The following is a 23,981-nucleotide window of genomic DNA, read 5'->3' as shown; positions in this document are numbered from 1 at the left end:
CAGGTGCGTGGTCGAGAGAAATTATAAAGTAAGGTGTAGTTTTAAAAGTTCAAGTCAATTAGAATCGTTGATTTAAATCCATTGGATGTTATCTACTCCTCTCATCTCTTGTAATGACTAGTGCTCGCATTTGATATTGTGAGAGATGAGAGAGGACTTGATATTGTGAGAGATGAGAGAAAGAAATATTTACCGTTAGAACAAAGTATACAGTAAGATTAAAATCCCCACTTAACATTGCAATATTTTTTTCTTCTTCTACGCATCTCTGGCAAAGCGAAAGCGACGTCTCCATAAATCTTGTCTGCAATTTATCTCAGCAAGCTGGGTACAACAAAAATCCTAATATGTTATAAAATTATTGTTATCGTTTTGGTTATAACAGTTAAAAACTCCTTGTTTTCAAACTCCAGGTCCGACAATATAACAACCCAGGAACTAGAAAGCTTCGTTTGAAAAAACTACAAAGCTGGGTTTTTTAATCAATTAGAAACAAGGATGGGTTTTACCATTGTTCCGTTGAGAGAAGATGCATCTGAATTTTTTAGAGAGAAGTTAAAGTGTAACCGTTCATTTGATCTAAGACCTACTCCCTTCGTCCTAAATTATAAAAAAATTTTGTCCCAAATTAGATGTCGCTTTACAATACCAATGAAATATTAATGTTATTTTTCCTATTATATCCTTAATTATTAATTACTCTTTCTTCTTTCAATTATTTCATTTATCTTTTCCATACAATTTATTATGGATAATTTTGTAAAACAACTCATAATTTCTCTTCCCCACGCAATATTAATTACATTTCTTAATACGTGTGAAAAAGCCAAAACGTCTTACAATTTGGGACGGAGGGAGTATTATTTAGTCCTCTCATCATATCTCATTATACTTAACCTATGTGACCACATTATTACCTAATCGCCATTTTTGTTTGATACTTATAATAAAGATCGATAATGCAACCAATATTTCAACGGAATCCGTTGGATGAGCTTTTTATCCAAATTTTCTTATCAACCATTTTTTTTTGTGCAACCAACCTGATCTGTACATCATCAAAATTAGTCACGTAATTGAGTAGTATTACATAACATCTCTCATATAATATTGCATTGATTTGCCACCACAACACCGAGCGAGTTATTATCACGACTATTTCAAAGAATTCGATTATTATTTGGAAAGTAAGTATACATATGCAACAAAAAGATATGGATGCTCCGTTGCCAATTCAAATCTTAGTACCTTAAGGTGGCTAAGGAAATTAATTTCTTTTTTCTTAAATAATCAATCTCTCTCCTTTTTAATAGATGATCGAGATTTCCTTAACGATTCTCGAAGATCAAAGATGCTAACTATGTCGGATTTGGAAAAAAATATAACATGATTTCGTAAAAAAAAATGTTAGTATAATTTATTAAATTTAAGATATGGTCTTTAAACATTTAAATATTTTTTGTTTTCCTCTGAAAAGGATTCCCCAAACTTGACCAACCAACCCAATTCTTCTACCCATTTTCTTCTCAAAGAAGATCTACATGCCCCCAAAGTGTCCCTCTCTCTCTCTCTCTCCACAAGTTGGATTCCGTTGAACCCGTTTTCCTAGTCATCATCACCTTATATTTATAGGTCCATATCCCTTAAGTTTGGTCAGAGTTACAACAACACTTTACACACACAACACAAGCAAGCATAGTACAAGTCCTATATATAGCTTAGTAGCGTCAAATCAAATCAAATCAAATCCAATTACATTACGTGTTCCTTTTCTTCATTCCGTGCGAGAGCGTTCCCCCCTCTTCTTTCAAACTCACTCACTCACTCACTCCGCTTCATTTTCACGCTGTCCTTTGTCCCCTTCATTCTTTATCCCTATAAATACCATTATTCTTAACTAAATAAAAAAATAAAAAAAAACTAAAAACCCCGAACTCTTCTCTCTACCCGAAATCTCTCTCTCTCTCTCTAGAATCTCCAGTCCGAGCGAGTCTAGGGTTTTTGTCACTGTTCATTCACTCCACTCTCGCTCTAGGGTTTAATCACTCTTCTTCTTCTTCTTCTTCTCCGATGGCCGCTGAGAAGCTCAGAGATTTGAGCTCTCCGATCGATGTTCCCTTACTAGACGCCACCGTCGCCGCCTTCTACGGCACCGGATCTAAGCAAGAGGTTAGTTACAATTCTCTCCCTCTCTCTTCAACAATGTCGCTAACACTGCAATGAATTACACGCATTTTAGGGTTTAATTCTTCAAACATACACCTCATTGTATTATAAGCTATCATACTTAATTCAATTATACGAGTTTCATTATTTCTCCTGCAATCTACGCGAAATCCAATGTTGTTGATAATAACTGATTATTAATCTTGTCGTATTGAACTAACTTGTTATCGTTTTAGATAATGTGATGCTGTTTACGGTTGGTTTGCTCTTTTTTATGTGTTTGAATTTTAATATATTTTTTTGCGTGTTTTGATTCTGTGCAGAGAAGTGCTGCTGATTCAATTTTGCGGGACTTGCAAAATAATCCTGATATGTGGCTGCAAGTCATGCATATTTTGCAGAATACTCAAAATCTCAATACCAAGTTTTTTGCATTGCAGGTTTGTTTGTTGTTTACTGAACCGATATTGGATTTACTGTTACCTACAAAATATTACGGCTTCAATCACAGTCCAGAAGCCTATATCCATGTGTAGTCAACGCCGATAGTAATTTTTGTCGGTGTCGAAAGAGAAAACTGTTATTGATTTTCTGTATGATCAAGATGTGCGTGCTAGGTTGGTCAATTAGTAATGCACTATATTTGAAAACATGCTTACTCTAAGCTTAAAGCAAAATACGTTAGGCGTTTCAGTTTGTAATTATGCGAGATTTGATTGGAAGTATCTGTCGCGAATCTGCTTTGTCCGATATCTTGAAAAGATAGCTTATGCTAGCTGAAATTTCCTTTAGAGGCTGGCTTACGACAAAAATGTTCTTTCCGCATTGCTTTGTTGGATAGTTCCGTTGACTCGATACTCATTTGGTTATTGTGTTTTTGCTTGCTGAAATTTCCTCTAGAGGCTGGTTTACGCCAAAAATGTTCTTTCCACATCTCTTTGTTGGATAGATCCGTTGATTCGATTCTCATTTGGTTATTGTGTTTTTGCTTGCTGAAATTTCCTTTAGAGGCTGGCTTACGACAAAAATGTTCTTTCCACATCGCTTTGTTGGATAGACCCGTTGACTCAATATACTCATTTGGTTATTTATGTATTCATATTTGTTTTATACGGATTACTTAGTTTTAACCTCTGCAGCCTACTTACAATTGGGGCTTTGCCTTCAGAAACAACGCTTATCGACTGTTGAACAAGTTTTTCATTTCTTATGAGAATATTATATTAGCTGCCTTTCTTAGTATATGTTTTTACTATGCTTGTATGTTTCACTCAGGTTCTTGAAGGCGTAATTAAATATAGATGGAATGCCTTACCTGCCGAGCAGCGAGATGGAATGAAAAATTTCATCTCTGATATTATTGTTCAGGTATTAGCTGTATTTGGTTAAAGCAGTTGTATGTGCTAGTCAGGCATACATAGATTTTCTTCTTTAAGTTCATAGTTTTTCTACATCCTGGATCTCATTGTTGGTTTATCTTGCATAGCTTTCTAGCAACGAGGCCTCATTCCGAACGGAAAGGTTGTATGTCAACAAGCTCAACATTATATTAGTTCAGGTAAACACTGCAGTTTCTTAACATTACCATGACTGATAATTCCGGTGTTTTTGTAGTCCTGAAACTTCTGGTTCAATGATTAATTGTTATGTTTTCCTTTTCTATACACAAGTTCAGCCATCTTAAGATCTTTTATACCTTTTCTATAAGCAGATTTTGAAGCATGAGTGGCCAGCAAGATGGCGAAGCTTTATTCCTGATCTTGTCGCAGCTGCTAAAACTAGTGAAACGATCTGTGAGAATTGCATGGCTATATTGAAAGTAAGTTTATCCCATTTTATATTAGATTATGTTTCTTTTGTCAATGATTGACTTAAAAAATGTCTGTTCAGCTTTTGAGTGAAGAGGTTTTTGATTTTTCAAGAGGAGAAATGACACAGCAGAAGATAAAAGAGCTTAAACAATCATTGAACAGGTAGCTGTTGATAGCTCAATGTCTATGTATTCTTTCCTGAAAGATTGAGTTTTAATTACTTGTTGTACAGTAATGGTTTTATAAGGTTGCATTCTTAAAAGCCTCATTTGTGATGGTCTATAATTTTTTTGGTACACTTTTGATTCTTCAAATGTGCTCTATAGATCGAAATACTAGTAAGTGGTGATAACTGCATATCTAGGTGTCTAGTTAGAGAAATTGGTTTTAACTAGCGAGTTGGAAAATATATTGTAGTTGGTATTAGTATGGCTTTCGTTGTGATTTGGTAATTGCTTTTATCGACTCGAAGTTAGACTGGGGCAATTAACATCAAATACTATTATTGATGATCGGCAATTGCTCGATCATTTTAGGAAAAAAATAATTTTAGGCAAGTTACATTGAGGAAAATCATTTTCTAATCTAGGAATTATCACTGAAAAATGGCGGCACTTGTACCAGGCTTCCACCAGGTGGGGTGGTAGGGTAGATGCACACAGCCTTATCCCCGCCAGGTACTAATGGGGATGCTGGTTGTATGATTTGAACATGTATCTACTTATTGGCTTAATTACTTATTACTTAATGTTTATGATCTGCAAATATTTTTGCTCACAATTCTGTTGTTAAATTTTACCATTTAGTTTCCTTTTGCTGGACATCTCTGACTCCTTTGTATGTATCTTTGATATCACGCATATGTGCATTATAGTAATGTACTTAAAGCCATAGAAGACTCAGTAGTAATGTACTTAAAGCCTTAGAAGACTCAGAAGATGTAATCTGAATTCTTGTAAATATAACGATGTGCTGGAGTTTATTCTGTTAATTGGCTTGTTATACATACTTTTGGTGCTTTCCCTTGTTATGATTATTCTGAAACCCTAAGCTATTGTGCAAAAGCTTGGTAATAGTTTCATGTCTAACTCTCTTTATCATGCATGATTTGGATGGTTATTTTTTTGTTCAGCTATTGTTATCTATTTACATTTATTTTCTACTAAGTGTCTATATTTTCACTAAGAATTGTACTTGGTTGTTTGCAGCGAATTTCAACTCATACATGAGTTATGCTTATATGTGCTATCGGCATCCCAAAGGGCTGAGCTGATACGTGCTACACTATCCACATTGCATGCCTTCTTATCATGGATTCCCTTGGGTTATATATTTGAATCACCGCTGGTAGGTTCATTTTTCTGCTCAAAATGAATTTGTTGTTGATGAACTCACTAACTGAAATCTTATAACTTTTGTCGACATCACAGCTTGAGACACTCCTGAAGTTTTTCCCAGTTCCAGCATATCGAAATCTTACGCTGCAATGTTTAACAGAGGTATGTTCCATCCTTTAAGTTCTGATAATTTACTTGAAATTTTTTATATCAATATTCACTTCTTATGTTTGCAGGTGGCATCCCTTCAATTTGGGAATTTTTATGACGTGCAATATGTCAAGATGTATGGTATATTAATGGGCCAATTGCAGGTGTGTTTGGATTGTTCCCCTTTTTGTAACATGTACTGCATTCTTTTCTTATTTTTATTCATTTTATTCTGGCTTCAGCATTTTGACATACTTTGTGATAATGTAATGTTTAATGTAGACTATACTGCCGCCTAACACAAATATCCCTGAGGCATATGCACATGGCAATAGCGAAGAACAAGTAAGTTTTTACTGAAACAAGATGCTTAATTTGCTTAATTATTTGTTAAGTATCTGCCTTACCATGGTTTTTTTTCCTCTGTTTAGGCATTTATACAGAACCTGGCGCTGTTCTTCACCTCATTTTTTAAGGTTAGATTTTTAAAGTTGTCTTTCATTTTATTTTGCGAATGTATAATAATCCATTGACATGATTGAACTGTGTTAGAATGTGACATTGCCGAGGCTGGTGCCTTTAAGCTGCATAGATTATATCATACTTGTGGCTCATTCAATATTAGATCCTGCATTATTGGGCTGCTTGTTTGGTGTTCTGCTCTCTGGCAACAGTATTCTGATAGCCTTCTACTGATGCAGGTTCACATCCGCATCCTGGAATCCACTCAAGAGAATATAACAACTTTGCTTTTGGGCCTTGAATATCTTATCAGCATTTCATATGTTGACGATACTGAGGTTTTTAAGGTATGTGCATACTGCATTTGTGTGCCACTTTCTCCTGCTCTAAATAGCCAGATTGATACTGTATCTGGTTTGTTGAAAATAATAGGTGTGTTTGGACTACTGGAATTCCTTGGTGTCGGAGCTGTTTGAGCCACATCGAAGTTTGGATAATCCTGCAGCTACTGCAAACTTGATGGGACTTCAGGTGCTGTGAAACTTCTTTTTTTTTTTTTTTTTTTTGTTTTTTTGAGGAAAGGTGCTGTGAAACTTATGATATGGCTCTTTGAATGCTAAAATCAAGAATTGGCGATTCTCTTTAACATATGTCGCGCAAGATATGACCTAGCATCTTAGTAGAATGCTTCATTTTTTGATGCTGCTCCTTTTGTCCTTAATGTTTACAAGAATGCCACTATCTGTTTAGCATGTTATTATTGGATTAAGAATTAATACTTGGTTGTGAAAGGAACTAATTAAATTAGTAAAATCAATAATGTGACTAGCTGTGATCAAAACCATCCTAGACTCTAAGTTTTGCTTATTTTACTCGCTTTTCCTTGACTTGATCTTTGTTTTTTGGTTTATTTGATCAATTTTAAAGCATGTTCTGTGGTGTTCCTACCACATATCTTCATGTTATATGAAGTATCCATTTTCAAATTTATGAAGTGCATGGTAAGATACAGATTTTACCACGATCAGTAGGTCTTAAAGTGAAAATCTTTATTTTTGGACAAACAATTAATTAATTGGCTTTGTTTTATATATATAATTTTCATCTCAAGAGTCTCTTGTATGCTTCTAGTATATATGCTGATGTATTTTTCTTAATTGAATAAGCAGGTATCATCAATGCTTCCTGGTATGGTTGATGGGCACGGTTCTCAGCTTCTCCAACGTCGGCAGCTTTATGCTGGTCCCATGTCAAAGTTGAGAATGCTTATGATCTGTCGAATGGCTAAACCCGAAGAAGTTCTCATAGTTGAAGATGAAAATGGGAATATTGTCCGTGAAACCTTGAAGGACAATGATGTTCTTGTTCAATATAAGGTTATAAATTGATAACTGAGTTCTGCTAGATTCTAGTGTCTGATATTCATATCTATGTAGAAAAAATCTCTAAAAATTACTTCCCTTTTGCATATTCTACTTCTATTGTTTGCTCTCAATAAATTCAAATGTGATAAATTTGAGACTCAACATACCAATGTTTACTTGACAGATTATGAGGGAGACTCTTATTTACTTGGCACATCTTGACCATGATGATACTGAAAAGCAGGTATTTGAACCAGAAAACACTGCCCTTTTGTTTTGCTGGAAAGACAATCACATTATATGGTGTTTTTTTAATCAGTTTTTAATTTATTGTTGGGAGGCTTGTTCAAAAAAAAAAAATTGTTGGGAAGTTTATACTGTTTAAAATATGAGACGATTTATTATTTGTCAAATTATGAAACCACAATATCAACTTTCTTTAAATATGGTGTTAATGACCTAATGTTGCATTGAATAACCTAAAAATGTAATATTATATGAATGAATATGTTGTTTCGGTTTAGTGTTATGATGCAAAGGCTACCTATCATAAATTTGTCGCACCTTTATTAAATCTTCTCGAATCGTGTAATCTGCAGATGCTGAGGAAATTAAGTAAACAACTCAGTGGTGAGGATTGGACCTGGAACAATTTGAATACACTTTGCTGGGCAATTGGATCTATATCTGGTTCCATGATAGAAGAGCAGGTACTGTAAACCATATGGTATTGCTTGATTGACTTTATATCCCTACATGCACAGGTCATTTTCAATATTAGGAATTATTAGAGATAAGCTAGTCTAGTTATACAAAGATAGAAAACAGAATTAGTTAGAGCTAGTCAAACAAGTCTGACACTTGTAACTAACTTGATGTCTCAGCATTGTAACTGCATTCAGTTCATAATAACAGAATCAATCTTTTCATCTTCTTCACTCTAACAATGCTCTCTGAAATCCGAGTTTCTCTTTTCCTAATAGGAATATGTAGAGCTTTTGATCTGTTGAGGTATTTCCATTATTGGGGTATCCTGCTGTTATAAGATTTTTTAATGTAAATTTTGGGGACAACCGTGTTGACTTCAACGATATCTTGACGGCATTGGAGTATACCTTGGAGGTCATATAATGTCCTAGTTAGCAGCTGCATCCTCCAATTTGACTTCTATTGGAGTCTCAACTACTCTTTCATAAATTGCTAATCTCTCTGCATGGCTTCATATTGGCATGTTTTTGTTTTTTCTAGGACTGATGAATGTGTTGTGTAAATCATTTTCTCAACTGATTCATCAAATTTTTTAACTATCTCTGTAACTCTTTATGCCATTGTTTTATCAATTTTGGTATTTTATTTCCTTATTTATGGTTAGACTTTCTTTATTTGTGACAGGAAAACAGATTTTTGGTTATGGTAATTCGTGATTTATTAAATCTATGTGAAATCACGAAGGGAAAAGATAACAAAGCAGTTATTGCAAGTAATATCATGTAAGAAGTGTTTTTATTGGATATTTTTTATTGTTTCACATTGCTATTTTTTAGATATAATATCCAGTTGCTTCGCTTGATAGGTATGTTGTTGGCCAGTATCCCCGATTTTTAAGAGCTCATTGGAAGTTTCTTAAAACTGTTGTGAACAAGTTGTTCGAGTTTATGCATGAGACACATCCTGGAGTTCAGGTTATTTTTTATCCTTTGAAGCTCACTTATTTTCAACTTGTGCATTACTTCTAATGATATTATTTATCGCTAAGTTAAATTGAATTTTATAACAAACACAGGCTCTGTATATTTTCTCCATAGCTGGGCTGATTTTCTTGTCTTCCATAATTTGACTATGATTAACCTGAACTTTGACTTGTTATTCATTAAGGCTTTCCGAGTTCAGGCTTATTTTTCTTAAATAGTACTACCTATATAGAAATTCTGACAAGATATGTCACATTCTTCATAGTAGCACTGTAGCCTATTTTACCATCTCAATAAGCTAACTTTTAAGTCTGCTGAAGAATTAGCATCTAATTATTTTGTTTTAGTATACTCCCTCCGCCCCTAATTTAAGCACCTATTGAAAAAAATTGTCTCTAAATATAAGCTCCCTTCCAAATTACTAGATGCATTTATTTTGTTTTTCAAACATAGACCTAATTAATACTACAAATTTTCTTGGAATATGAAAAGTCAATATTGATTACATCTATACACAGTGTAATTTAAGTAATGGATCATACAAGTGCCCTCAGGTCACTTGTTAAGAAGACAAAAGGAAATAATTGATGAGTTTAATGAAGCAAAAGTCAATTTTTAAAGTATCAATATAATGAATGTACATTTCCCGAGATAAAGTTTCCTCATTAGTCTTCAGAAGGGAACTTGTTATACACAAAATGTACACATTAATTACACTACCAACTTTTTTTTTTTTTGCTGTAATTTTTAATTATTTTTTCTGTCAATTGGGTATTATATGTGATGAAACTAAACACTGAAGTCTAGCATATGGTTTGGTGGAATTCTATCCTAATCTATATTTACCTTGTAATATCTGCATGGTTCTTTAAGTAATGTAATATTGCATTGATAATCTATATATGATCCTGTTTCATTTGTTTTAGGATATGGCGTGTGACACTTTTTTGAAAATAGTTCAGAAGTGCAAGCGTAAGTTTGTGATCACCCAGGTAATAAGGGCCATAGTTTCCTCCTTTTTCCTATCCTCTTTGAAGTCATATAAAAATAACTAATGTGTGTTCCGCAATTGCTATTTCAGGTTGGCGAAAATGAGCCATTTGTATCTGAACTTCTATCAGGCCTTCCAATCACTATTGCAGATCTTGAACCCCATCAGATACACTCCTTCTATGAATCTGTATGCCTTTTAGATGTCTTAAACTCATTAATTAAATATTTCATATTGAATTATATATTTTTTGTTTGTCCTATATTTGTTCTTGTAAGTTATATTTTTGATTATTGTAGGTTGCTCATATGATTCAAGCAGAGTCTGATTCACAGAAGAGAGATGAATTTCTTCAGCGGTTGATGGAGCTTCCAAATCAGGTATTTTGCTTGCTTGATAAGTCATTTGCTATATCACTTTCATTTTATGCATTTGAATTTTGTAAAAAAAATTCTGGAAACCAAGTATTATAATAAATTTCTGCACTTTTGGTTTTTTTCCCTCCTGCAGAAATGGATGGAAATTATAGGCCAGGCACATCAAAATGTTGACTTTTTGAAGGATCAAGATGTAATACGGACTGTGCTTAATATATTGCAGGTATAGTTGATTTTTTATGTAATTTTGTGGCACTGCATGCTAAGATGCCATTTGAATTTTGAAATTTCATTTAATATTTTATGGCCTGACGGGGTTCAGTAGTGAGAGCTTTTGACAAATCAGTTGCTGATGTTGGCTATGCGAACGGTCAAAGTTTACCATTGTTGACTTGTTCAGGAATTTTCAGTGTCATTCGTTGTTAGAAATCTGTTGATGTTGTATTACTCAGTTGGTCACAAGCATGTAAAAGGAGTAGGGATGCATTCTCCTTGTTTGGAGTTTAAACTACTATCGTGTGATCTTGGTACCCATTGTTAATTGTTCAAACATCTAAGGGAAAGCGGCCTTTATTCATTAACAGCCTCTGATTTTTTATTGGTTTTTCTATGTTTTCGATGTATAATTATGATTAGAATCAATGTCAGGTCTTTTGTTTTATTTTGCTGTTTTGTTACTTCATGCTGTTAAGTTTGTATTTGAATTCCTCTTAACTGCAGACGAATACAAGTGTTGCATCTTCTTTAGGGACATTTTTCCTGCCCCAAATCACGATGATCTTTTTGGACATGTTGAATGTGTACAGGTGTGTTCTGTTAACAGATAGTTTTTTCATGAGTTATCCTAGTAACAGTTAATACAAAATAAGTAGTTTGATTTGATTCTTCATTTCTGGTATGACATATGCTAAATCAGCTTTTGTTTTGCAACAGAATGTACAGTGAGCTTATTTCTAAAAGTATTTTAGAAGGGGGGCCTTATGCATCCAAAACATCCTATGTGAAACTTCTACGGTAAGATTAGTTGAGATTATAGCTGCTTTTAGAAAATATGATTAATGTTCAGTCCCTTTTTACACATTCTTTTTGATGCAGTTCGGTTAAGAGGGAGACACTTAAATTGATCGAGACATTCTTGGATAAGGCTGAAGATCAACCACAGATTGGAAAACAATTTGTGCCGCCAATGATGGATCCTGTTCTGGGAGATTATGCTAGGAATGCTCCTGATGCAAGGGAATCAGAGGTTTTGTCCCTTTTTGCCACAATAGTAAACAAGTATGCTTCTCTTTCCTTTTTCTTTTTTTTATGTTCATTTATTTCCTTGATTGATATGCTGCTTTGACATCCGCATTCTACATGCTTATGTTATGCTACTTCCTAAGGGTTATATGATATTCATATGTTTCACTCGTTTTCTCTGGCCCCCTCTTATTTCCAGATATAAAGCTACAATGATTGAAGATGTACCTCGCATATTTGAAGCTGTTTTTCAGTGCACATTAGAGGTAATTGTGTAGGATATTCAGCTTTGTTGTAAATGTCCTTGTTTGTTGTTGTTGTTGTGTGGTTTTAGCCCTTGTGTTTGATATCCACCTCGGAATCTTCTATTCCCTTTGATTTGAATATTTAGTTTTGAAAAATAATACCAGGCTTGTATTTACAAATCAAAATGTAAAATTAAATGTATTTTGATATTAGTTTTGTTTTTACTGGAAATGTGTATTTACAGTCAATATTCCGAGTTCATAATTTCAAAGTTGTAATTTTTAATAATTCGATGACAAATATTTATTGGGTATTTAGCCGGTAAAATATCAACTGAACTATATTTTCTCTTTTTTCTGTTACACAGATGATTACAAAAAACTTTGAAGATTACCCTGAGCACCGGCTTAAGTTCTTCTCTCTTCTCCGTGCCATAGCTACCCATTGTTTTCCTGCACTGATCTGTTTGTCAAGCCAGGTTTTGTTTGTATTTCAGTTTTTCTGTGTATGAGATGTTAACTGCATCTGCTTGTCTAATTTTTCAATCTCTGTAGTCTGTGTCTGATATTTTTGGTCATCTGTTTCAGCAATTGAAGCTTGTTATGGATTCAATCATGTGGGCATTTCGGCACACAGAAAGGAATATTGCTGAAACAGGCCTGAACCTGTTGTTGGAGATGCTGAAGAAGTTTCAGGTGTGGTTTTTGTGCTCCTAACCTTGGGGTTTTTTCTGCATACTGTAATTCCTTTTTGTTTTGAAAGAAGCATACTGTGATTGCTGCATACAGGTTTTCCTGTTTTTGAGGGTTTCTTATCTTTTGATGCACTTAATGTCTTACTTTTAATGATCAATTTTATTTTCCATTCATAACAAAGTTCTTTCCACTCCTGCATATATCATTTTATATATTTTGACTGAATGTCTTATTTACAACAGGGTTCTGAGTTCTGTAATCAGTTCTACCGGACATACTTCTTGACAACTGAGAATGAGATATTTGCTGTTTTGACCGATACTTTTCATAAGCCTGGGTTCAAATTACATGTCCTGGTGCTTCAGCATTTGTTTTGTCTGGTACTGTGTCATAGTTATTCTTTGTTTTGTTTTTTTGTTTCTCAATTTAGCATGAAAGAGCACAAATAATTGGTTTGACCTTTCAGCTAGAAACTGGTGTGCTAACTGAGCCCCTTTGGGATGTTGCTACAAGTCCACAGTCATACCCAAGTAATGCAGTTTTTGTACTTGAGTATACTATAAAGCTTCTAAGTGCTTCTTTTCCGAACATGACAACAGCTGAGGTAATTGAAGAGAAATTGATTACATTTATTTCCCTCTTGCTAGAACAACTGACTAATTTCATGAAATTTGCAGGTTACCCAATTTGTTAATGGACTATTTGAGTCTACAAATGATCTCTCCACATTTAAAACCCATATACGAGATTTTCTGATACAGTCAAAAGAATTTTCAGCTCAGGTAATGCTTTATTTATTTAATATTACTACTCAACTTGCGCTAAATTGACGTTATATTTTTCGACCAAAGCAAAAAATTGAGAAGTTTGTACAGGCGTTTCTATAATGTTGACCAGTACATATTGGAATATAAATTTAATCACATGAATGTTTTTTCAGTCAAAAAAATCTGATGTTTGTTTGTCATCTTCTGTACTCCAGGATAACAAAGATCTCTATGCTGAAGAGGCTGCGGCTCAGAGAGAAAGAGAACGGCAAAGAATGCTTTCTATTCCAGGGCTGATTGCCCCAATCGAGTTGCAAGATGAAATGGTGGACTCATAGGTAGGTTAAACATTGTAGAAGTTAATATTAATACCGTGGGCATTTTGGTGTATTTCACAGGCTCCTTCATTCTAAATCAATTAGCAGTGACTTATATGTAGCCTTTTGCTCCAAGTTTAGTTTTTCCTCTTTTTCCAATATTTTATATTGGGACTGATGTGGCCATGGTTCCTGATTTTCAGAGTTTTAGCTAGCCGGGGGATATAGACTTGTCCATGTGGTGAGTGTAGATTATTGATTTACTAATTGAGGATTATGTTGGGTCATTTTAAGGAATTCATGTAGTCATCTTTGTATTGAACAAAAATGGAAGACTCCTTCGGAGTGATGATGACTCTTTAGGTGTGACCTAACTTCTGGCGGTTTGTGCAGAAAACCCTTGTGGTTTTATATTTTGTATTTTTTTCCTTCAATTGATTTTTAGGGGTATTGATGTACCGAGTGCACTTACTATATGGTTTCATGAATATTAGTGTTATATATGCCCCATCCCTCCCAATAGAGAGATGCTATTATTTTACATTTATAATGTCTTCCTTTCTAGCTTCAAATCTCTAGCAAAGTTTCTATACATCGTAGAAAACATGAAAATATTAAGGGGAGCCAGTTAGCACATCTAATCAAACCAGCTATTGTTGATATGTAAATATAATTTACTTTTGATTGCTTAAACAATGTCCTAAGGGTACTTGTTAGCATTGTCCTAAATTTAATACTTCTCTGATCTGACCATCGGCTGCCCTTATTTATACCACATTTATTAAAAAAAAAGTCTTAAAATTAGTGTAGTCTAAATGAGACCCACTTTGCATCTATCTATTTTTACTAAATCCTATGAAGTGCTTGTATGGCTTCACGTTCAAGATCATTCTAACTTGTGTTTACTGCGGTCAAAAGTGATTTTCATGGACATACCCGAAATCGATTCTGAAAAGTGACTTATATTTTCCTATCTTTGTCCATTAAGTAGAGAGACAGTGATTTTGTCTGCTTCCACTGTCTACCTACTTATGCAATACTGTAAATTTGTTAAGAGTGTGGTTAGAGAAACACGAATCTTGTTTTCTTTTCAAGTGTCATTTGACTATATAATTTTATGTTACTATTTAAATGACATTGTGTCAAAAAATAAAATTAAATGACATTTTGATAGTTCAAAAGGCATTTGTCAATTATACTACTTTTCAATTAATCATACTCTTTTTCAATAATTATGCTATCTATCTGGTTATATGGATAAAACCACGTCAAAATCCAAAACCATATTCAAATAACTGGATATTACATATAAAAATTAACCGGTTTATTTAAAAGCGGTCGGTCATCTGCTTTTATAAATCCCGTTTCTTGGTTGGATGTTTATATCCAAAACCATATCCTTTTTTTTTTTTTTTTGTTAACTAAATCATCTCTCTCCCTCGCCCTCATGCATTGTGGCTCCCCGTTTTCCAGGCTCATTTGCAATGTCGCGATTCATTATGCTATCAGATAGTACAAAGTACAAACATAACAGTTGTGAAGGTTGAATAGAGATTTGAGAGCTAGAATTAAGGATATGAATATAGCATATGCTTCCCCTTCTGCCAAAACAACACTGTAATTGCGTCGAACAAGTATGAGTTTGAATAAATTTACCCTGGGAGCCTCTAAAGCACGCATTACATATAACCTGAAATTTCTGCTTCAATATATAACTTGTTTTTTGTTCAGCTTTAATACATGCAAGGTCTCCAGTACTTTTTGTTTCTTTTAAAATTCCTTGGTCATAAATTAAGAAAAATACTATTAAAAATTTGGATTTTTTTATGAATAATTTGATCTTAAAAACCAATTTCGAAAGAGAGATAACCAATTTTTAATCTAGATCTTAAAATTATCCGGATATTTTAAAAAACTAAACCATATTCACTTATAAACCAAATAACCGGTTATTTATCCATAACCATACTTCATGACCGGTTTATAATAAGATATGGTCCTGGTTATGAATCTAAATTCACATAAGTGGTTTATAAATGGATATGGTTTGGTTAAGTCAGTTGGTACAAATTGGAAGAGCTTAAATCAATCAGTTAGAGTCTGACTACCACGGATCAATATAGCCGAGCTGTCCTAAACTTTTTGGATACAGTTTAGACATCGTTTATAAACTGGATCCAGAAAATAAAGTGCAGATGCTATATTTTTCATTTAAGTTTCCTTAAAACTACTCCGTAACATTGATAATTTCTCTAGTTGAGTTAACGTAAGTATCAATACAATTCTGTTTTTCTAGTCCTTTTCTGGGTCCTATATGACTAACCTTGATGTAAGAATTAAGCACTGGTTTTATTTCCTCCTGCACTTATTATCCCACGAATTTTGGTAAGGAAAATTTACGGGCTCATGTAATCAAATTAAAAGATGATGTTAGCAAGTAGAATTTTTTTTGGTGGTGTCCGGGGTTTAAATCCGAACATTGCATATATTATGCATTGTTCCTAGCAACTAAATTAAGCTCACAAGGACATTAAGTAGAATAATAATAAAATGTTAAGACTAAGGCAAAAACAAAAGGAGTAAGAACCTGCGGATCCCGTTGACGTATTTCCTCTTTACCGAACAAACAATGTAACCTTAATTATTTCAAGGACAAGTAACCTTGAGGATTAATTTGAAAATGATTTTCAAATGGTAGCAACCTAGTTCCACTTCTATATTATTCTCACTACCATACAAAGTATTTCTTTCATCATATGCATTACGATGGTTCTCTCAATCAAAAAATGGTCAACAAGGTAGAGATGTATATCACAAGTCATATCCTAGCTGTGTTCAACATCCAAGACCAGCGTTTAATCAACCAGTGATAAATCTTTCAAGTTGATCTCCATGTTGGTGTACCCCAATAACCCTAGCAAAAAGCACTTAAAAAACACTCCACTGGACTCCGAGGCAAATAACTTACTGATAAGATAATAAAATATTCAAAACGACAATAGTAATACTTCAGGAGGGTATGATCCATGCTAATGCTATAGTATAGGAAAAGCCTTCGGATTTGTTTGCTTTTATATTACGAGCTTATGGGAACAAGTTTACAAACTCGACTTTACGAACTCAACTTTAAAATCAATAGATTATTGAAAAGATCAGTAATATAATGCCCTGAAGCGTGCATTACCGTTAGCATGCATCATGCATATTACACTGATCTTTTATTGTTTATATATGAACAAGTTGACAAACTCTACTCAACTTTAAAATCATGCAAAATTGAAACTAAAAAACTTCAATGGAGTGATCACCGCGGCAAAAAGAACTAAGAAAAAAGAAGAATATAGAAACAACATAGCAATACAACTTTTTTTGGGGGAGAGGGGGTCCTTTAAGCACATTGGTATCTATGTGGTGATGCGCCACGCTAACAACTCAATCTTATAACTAATTCTGTTTAAAATTATGTATGCATGCCTCCACAGGAAAGTTCACTTGGCTTTTGAGCTTCAAAGATAGCATGATCAACTTGAGGATTGTGACTCCTCTTTACACAGTGGAAATTGCCTGACTCATTTCTCATACAGAGCAGGCCCAGGAACTTAGGCACTCAAAATCCAACAGCAGTCAGCTGAGGATATGTTAATATAATCTATTATCAACTTTGACACAGCCTAGCTCGCCCAGGATTTAGAAGTGATTCTGACATTGTCCAACCCTGCAAGTAAATAGATTTATCATGTATATGCAGTAGGTATTTGGAATAATTAAATAAATATATACAGTAACAGAATATATGCTGTTGAAGCCTCTCTTCGGATCAATCCATTTTAAGAAAAGAGGCCCAATAACTACATGTCTACAACTACTACAGATATTCAAGGGCCTGCAACACCCTGCCCCAAGGCCCCAATTCTCTCAAAAAAATGCCTAGATAATTTCACTCTCTTCCATTCCATTATTTATAACATATTATCTTTTCCTAAATCTCTTATTTTACCCTACTTCCCTAGTGGTCCTACAGGCTACATCCACTAATTCTATTATATAATTATTCTATCATAATTACTCTATTTAACATATTTAATCATTTTACCACTAGGCCCATCCATATTTCTCCTTTGTATGCACTCCTAACTGGGGTCTGTTACTAACAAAATACAATATCATCCAAGTGTCAGAAAATTGAAGACATTATTCCAAAAATTACATTTGAAAAAAACAACTTATTCAAAGGCAGGTCCACAAATATTTTAGTGTAGACATCTAATGATGCAGAACAAACAAGATAGCCTTGCTCCATTACCTGTTCATGGGCTTTATTCTTGAAAAGCCAGTAAGCATTTGTGACAACTTTACAAGAATCAGCAATACAAGCCTCAAGATCAGCAGCTGTGAGCATCACACTTGAATTAAGATCATCCCCTTGCTTCCAAGACGAGCCCTTACTTTCATTCAACGACTTTATAAAATTCGAGAGCACGTGAGCCTGGAAAATAAGGTTATTTTAAGTACTTTCCGAAATAAGAACTCCCCAACTGTGCTATAAAGTTGCAAGACAGTCATATATCTCACATGGAATGCTGCTTTTAGAATGTCGTCTGACTTCGCCTGATCTTTGAGGACAGCATGGACCTTAGATTTTGAAGGATTATATGTTACAATATACCTCTCCTTCTGCAATCAATTTAAAAGAACGCAAGGATGTATCATAGAGAAATGTCAATCAAAGTATAAATATTCGGGATAGTTAAAAATTATTTTGCTCTCAGTAAAGGACATACATCAAACAAGGGCTCTATGGCAACATATGCACTAGGGCTTTGGAAAGCGTCCTTGATTCTTGATCCTACACAGTCATTTAAAAAAAAAAAAAACAGTTTTAATTATTTAGACAAAATGGGTGGAGTTGACAAGTAAAATTATTTCAGTCCATTGTAATACCAAGGACAACAGGTCTATCTTTCCATGGAAAACTAAATATGTCCTCATTCAAATTGCCCTCCCGCAAAGTGGGAACTTGTCCTGAAATGGATTAGCTCAGTTAAAATACGAATGAAGCATATGGCAGAATAGTATATCAGAGAACTTTAGTTCTTGCAGACATTAAAATGACTTTGTAAATGAGAACAGATCGCTCAACAATTACGACAAAGATTGACTATTTGATGATGTAAAAAAGATACACAACCAATCTCTCTCTCTCCCTCTCTCTCTCTCTCCCTCTCTCTTTATATATATATATATTCAAATTGCCCTCCCGCAAAGTGGGAACTTGTCCTGAAATGGATTAGCTCAGTTAAAATACGAATGAAGCATATGGCAGAATAGTATATCAGAGAACTTTAGTTCTTGCAGACATTAAAATGACTTTGTAAATGAGAACAGATCGCTCAACAATTACGACAAAGATTGACTATTTGATGATGTAAAAAAGATACACAACCAATCTCTCTCTCTCCCTCTCTCTCTCTCTCTCCCTCTCTCTTTATATATATATATATATATATATATATATATATTGTTGAAATTTGGGGCCCAACTCATCCTTACAAAACCGGCTTGTAAGGTGAGGAGTGCCTCCTCTTTAATAACTCTTCTCAAAAGTCCTATCTATCCGATGTGGGACTAAATTCACCCCCTCAAAGTCAACACAATGAAGGTGTTGGAGGCTGCAATGAAGGCTAACCAAAGGTCGCAATTTAGGCGACTAGGGGCGGACCACAATTAAGGCGGAATTTCCAACATATATATATTGGAAGATATATTATATATTGTGTTGGGATGCTGGTGCAACTACAAAAGTGTTACAATACCTGTCTTGAGGAATGAATCTACCGCCACACTGAATCTTGCAGAGTTAAGTGTGTGCAAAACCACAGATTTTACCTATCGATACAATAAGCATTATTGTCAAAACCACCGGATTTGATATACAGCTACATAACATACGCATCATAATTAGAAACATAAAACCAAACCTCTTTATAAGAGCTAAGGATATATCCACATGAAAGGAGGGAAAAGGTGGTGATAAGAGACGGATTACTTTTGGCAATCATTATGCTGAACCCAGTACCTAACTGCAAATTGCAAAAGAGATTCAGTATTTGATTTCATCAAAAGAGGGAAAAGCAAAATTCAAGGTTACCAGTGCAAAATTCCTTTATACAAGATTCTAAAGGTATTTAAAAACGGGAAATGCTAACAAGTCCCCTAAGGGCACTTGTTAAGAAGTTTAAAATGGAAAATTTATCTTGAAAAATTTCATCAATCATTTCTAATTTAAGTCTTTAACAAGTGCCCTTAGGGCACTTGTTAGCATGACCCTTTAAAAAAAAACTTGGAGATAAGTTAGTTTAGTGACAAGAAAAGCACAAGCTAAAATATAAAATTGTTTTAATGGCAAATAGAAAGCACAATATGTCATACTGTAATATACTGAAAGCTGTTTATAATGCTCAATTGGCTACCTTACATCATAACAATTTTATAGGTTTAATTGGATGTTGCTTTTAGATGACTTTATACATTCAGAACTAGATGTATCAAGTTTATACACCCAAAAACCTAGAAAGCATACATTTTTAAATTCAAAATATTTTAAAAGCTTCAACATACTAAAATATTTCAAAATAAAAGTGATATTTTAATGAAACAAAGAGTTCCTGACTGCAATATTGTTACAAGAAAAGATGGCACCAAAATTTAACAAGACTACATTCAAAAATAACTGTTGAAGTTGATAAATATACCAGGTCTGCAATATTGCCAACACATTCTCCTTTAGCAGTGACATCACCAATGTTTTCTCCTTTAGCAAAGGCTTTGTAAATTGGTGTTCTAGTTGATGTTGATGTTACAGCACCAACATTCTAAAAGCATTAATAAACTAATTAGCCTGGACAACTGACATGAAAGCGAATTGCTCATCACAACAACAACAAATAAAAGACACCAAACCTTGAGTACATTAGCGGCACAAGCCAAAGGAAGAAAAAGATGTGGCATTGCAGCAGTTGCCAGTTCCACCCCGGCACCCAACTCCATTAGAAGATCACCGGTGAAACGGAGCTGTTTGAGATCGTAATCAAATTTTTTGCCTTGGCGAGCGAAAAGCATCTTTCCGACACGACCAGCTCCATCCTTGAGAATCCAGTTGATAGCAACAGCAGCAGCAGCAGGAGTGGCTCTGTTTCTAGAGACGCCAACAGAACTCAAAAGGGTTTGAGTAGTGAAAACACCCATTGCTCCACCGAAAAAGTGCTTGAGAGCCCTCCAAGTCATGTAGGGGACATAGGAAGGGGTAACAGTGTGAGGGAAACCTTCGGGAACAACGTAGGATGTAATGAATGACATCATTTCATCAAGAGGAGGCTTTGGGGTTTGTAAGCTGAGAGAGCGAAAGGAATTATTCTTGAATTGCCCGGAGGCATTGGTCTCTGCCACGTAATTCCATCGACGGCCATCGATTTCCTCGCAGCAGATGAATCTCAAGGTGGATGGTGTGGTTGTATCGAGGAGGGGTGGTGTGGAGGATGCCAATTGGGCACTGATACGCAGCGTTTCGCGGATTAGAATATCTTGAGAAGAAGGAGATGATATATTTGGTGTCTGTTTCTTCACGTTCAAGGGATTCAGAGGAGCCATGACTATAAACAGTTCAGATCGGATGGATTTAAGGCGTTAAATCATAGGTACTACAACACACTTTTTTTAACACGAGTACAAGGTACAATTCTTTTAGAAAGTACATAAACAAAGTAATAAGTCATAACATATGCAAAATACAAATTAGCATAAAGAGATAATCTTCAAAAGCTACACTATTTTGCCTTTACCTTTCCCAACCTGCTTATCTGAAATATAAAGAAACTAAACGGGATGAGAAATAAATCTCAGTGAGCTTCTTCAACTGAACTTCAAACTATTATGTAAATTCTACATCCATTGAGTATTTTAGTAGCAAGTTAACACGAGCCTAAAATCCTGTAAACAGATAATACTTTAACAAGCTATATTGTAGTAGTAGTACACAATCCACCATAGCTTATACACATATACATATACAAACATTAGTGATCTATAAAACTCATTCATTTATACGTATGTATTGTATATACATGTGTGTGCATACCTTTACCTACCTTATGTGAAGAAAAAAAGTCACATTGTAGGTCCTATTTTTACTGTAACTTCTATCAATTGAATTTACCATATTTTGATGATTAAATCTACTGGGAATTGTAAAATGATGATTGAATTAATGAAATGAGGAAAATTGAACTCATCAAGTTTACTACAAATCCAATTGCTACCGAATCCCTGAAACCCCAAATTTGAATCGCCATTTCTGATTATCGTCAAAGCAAATCACTAAGTTTGAATTGGAAACTTAAGAAGAAAACTGACCTAGTTGGAAGAATTAGTGGATTTGATTGTTGCATGCAAGACAAACTTTTCTCATCTTCTTGGTCTGAATGAACTCTCACGTGAGAGAGAGAGAGAGAGAGAGAGAGGAGAAGTTTCCGAGCTTTCCAAGTTGCATAACTATGTTACAATTACTGTTTTACCCCTTGCTTATTTTCATTCTCAACTCAAAGTGCGTTTGTTTGTTTGATATGTATTGTTTTTTCCACACGGCAAAAACCAAAATTTTGTTTTTCATAAACTACAAGACAACTTTTCGTACCAAATTTTATCATTTAAAGGGTGAAAATGACAATTTTTAATCTCTCTATTAGAAGTTCTTGTCATCGTGAGTTTAGCTCAGTTGGTTGGGGCAATGCATAAAATATGTAATGTTTGGGGTTCAAATTCCAACCACCACAAAAAAAAAAGAAAATTGAGTATTATCCTCGTGACACCCCACTTCTCCGTATTATAATGTGTGAGCTCTAACGGTTAGTTTACTTGACAAAAAAAAAAAAAATTCTTGAGTATTCTATGTATTGGAAAATTGCATTTGACCTCCTTGAAATAAATTTCGTCTTTGAAATTTTGTGGGTCTAACTAACATCTTTAAGTCCCTTTTGTACTACTTTCATAAATTTATAATTCCAAACTCGAAAACAAAACTACTATTGGGTTACCACCTAAGAAACTAAAAGATATGCACAACAATTTTCTCATGTTGTACGTCGTGATGCTACACTTTCAACAACTACGGTGTCAGTTTCTTCTGGTCATGTTCGATGGCAACATCCTGCATGAGGTAGCCTAAAATGCAACATTGATGCAACACTCTTTACCACTCTAAATAGGACACATATAACATATAGGTATCTATGTTCGACATGGTGCCTTTGTGTTGGCAAAGAATGCGTTTCGCTGACGTTTATCCGGTTGATGTGGAAGAAGTCTTAGGTTTATGAAATGTGTTGCAATGGTTAAGTGATATACTATTTGATAACGTTGATTCCAGAACCACATATGACACATTTCATTTTTAATACGGAGGACATCTCTTACTTTGGGTACATCGTCACAATATGCAGATCTCTTTTCACTTCTCGTTTACTAACTCTCGGGTGAAGTTCACTAAACGATAAACAAATGTGGTAGCTCACGCTCTTGCAAGATAGACCATGTAACAGGTAGTCTCGTTAATCATTTTATTATCTCCAATTGTTTTGAAACGGTTATTATCAATAAAATGCTATAAAAAAATAAAAAAAAAACTTTCTTTCAAAACAAAAAAGACAAATATTACGCTTTTCAATTTTTTTTACAAGACAAGATATACAAATCATCGTGTTCCCTTAAAAAAAAAAATACAAATAACCATGTTAGTACTATATATATATTTTTTGACTCAAATAATATACACACATACATATATATATATATATGGGCATATCAAGTGAGAATGATAGGAATAAATAACAACTGTTAGATTAAAATGTGTGGCTGAGATTAAATGATCTATTTTAAACAAAATATGTGTCTCTCCATAGTCTATCCAATCTTATGAATCATTCCCTTCTCATTTTTCCAATCCACTTTCATATGCAAAATTGTTCAACAATTTATTCCATTCACTTTCTGCTTCTTGCAATCTATCTTCTTAAACTTAATACATATAAATTGATATTAAAGTAATTTGGAGGACCATGACCATGGATCCAATTTCAAGGGTTTCCAATTTAATTTCAGATTCAGATTTTGGCTAAATATCAATTTCTAAATTCACAATTTCCTTGTTCTGGATTTTACGAACAAAATAATGTTATCAAATTGGGGAAATAAGGGTGTCAATAACACCACTTCTTCTCCTTAAGATTTGATTTTTTTTTATCAAAATTGTTCAGCCATTTGTTGATTTACGATCTCCAACATGTGAAAAAACGATAAAATAAAATAAAACTA

General features: G+C 34.2%; 2 protein-coding genes across 9 annotated transcripts; one reads left to right on the top strand and one right to left on the bottom strand.

The window, feature by feature from the left end:
• The first annotated feature begins 1,708 nt into the window (after window positions 1–1,708).
• On the top strand, window positions 1,709–14,159 carry LOC11437746 (protein EXPORTIN 1A). Of its 2 annotated transcripts, XM_003607357.4 has the most exons (33): window positions 1,709–2,169; window positions 2,490–2,606; window positions 3,442–3,534; window positions 3,653–3,724; window positions 3,878–3,985; window positions 4,057–4,139; window positions 5,186–5,324; window positions 5,408–5,476; window positions 5,551–5,628; window positions 5,747–5,809; window positions 5,896–5,940; window positions 6,166–6,273; window positions 6,359–6,457; window positions 7,096–7,302; window positions 7,475–7,534; window positions 7,890–8,000; window positions 8,683–8,780; window positions 8,864–8,972; window positions 9,908–9,973; window positions 10,063–10,161; window positions 10,272–10,352; window positions 10,483–10,572; window positions 11,070–11,155; window positions 11,283–11,363; window positions 11,445–11,627; window positions 11,791–11,857; window positions 12,205–12,315; window positions 12,425–12,532; window positions 12,775–12,912; window positions 12,999–13,136; window positions 13,210–13,314; window positions 13,515–13,637; window positions 13,820–14,159. In XM_003607357.4, exons 1-32 carry the CDS (start codon window positions 2,071–2,073, stop codon window positions 13,635–13,637), a joined length of 3,234 nt encoding a protein of 1,077 aa, XP_003607405.2. In that variant the 5' UTR covers window positions 1,709–2,070; the 3' UTR covers window positions 13,820–14,159. The 2 variants fall into 2 exon arrangements, with proteins under 2 accessions (XP_003607405.2, XP_024637721.1); XM_024781953.2 differs by lacking the exons at window positions 8,683–8,780; window positions 8,864–8,972; window positions 9,908–9,973 and having other exon boundaries at window positions 1,711–2,169.
• Window positions 14,160–16,727: 2,568 nt separating this feature from the next.
• Window positions 16,728–22,190, bottom strand: LOC11439242 (protein root UVB sensitive 6). Of its 7 annotated transcripts, XM_039833164.1 has the most exons (12): window positions 22,026–22,190; window positions 21,829–21,938; window positions 21,455–21,472; window positions 20,577–21,265; window positions 20,369–20,488; window positions 19,595–19,696; window positions 19,430–19,502; window positions 18,558–18,638; window positions 18,398–18,462; window positions 18,189–18,290; window positions 17,920–18,102; window positions 16,728–17,331 (listed from the first exon to the last, which is right to left on the bottom strand). In XM_039833164.1, the coding sequence occupies exons 4-12, from the start codon at window positions 21,261–21,263 to the stop codon at window positions 17,272–17,274; spliced, it is 1,473 nt and encodes a 490-aa protein (XP_039689098.1). In that variant the 5' UTR covers window positions 21,264–21,265; window positions 21,455–21,472; window positions 21,829–21,938; window positions 22,026–22,190; the 3' UTR covers window positions 16,728–17,271. The 7 variants fall into 7 exon arrangements, with proteins under 7 accessions (XP_039689098.1, XP_039689097.1, XP_024637797.1 ...); XM_039833163.1 differs by having other exon boundaries at window positions 20,577–21,472; XM_024782029.2 differs by lacking the exon at window positions 21,829–21,938 and having other exon boundaries at window positions 22,026–22,186.
• Between the last annotated feature and the right edge of the window lie 1,791 nt (window positions 22,191–23,981).

The sequence above is a fragment of the Medicago truncatula genome, chromosome 4, assembly GCF_003473485.1.
Source record: "Medicago truncatula cultivar Jemalong A17 chromosome 4, MtrunA17r5.0-ANR, whole genome shotgun sequence".
Taxonomy (NCBI): domain Eukaryota; kingdom Viridiplantae; phylum Streptophyta; class Magnoliopsida; order Fabales; family Fabaceae; genus Medicago; species Medicago truncatula.
Note: the sequence above shows the minus strand (reverse complement) of the source record. Positions and strands in the feature narration are given on the sequence as shown.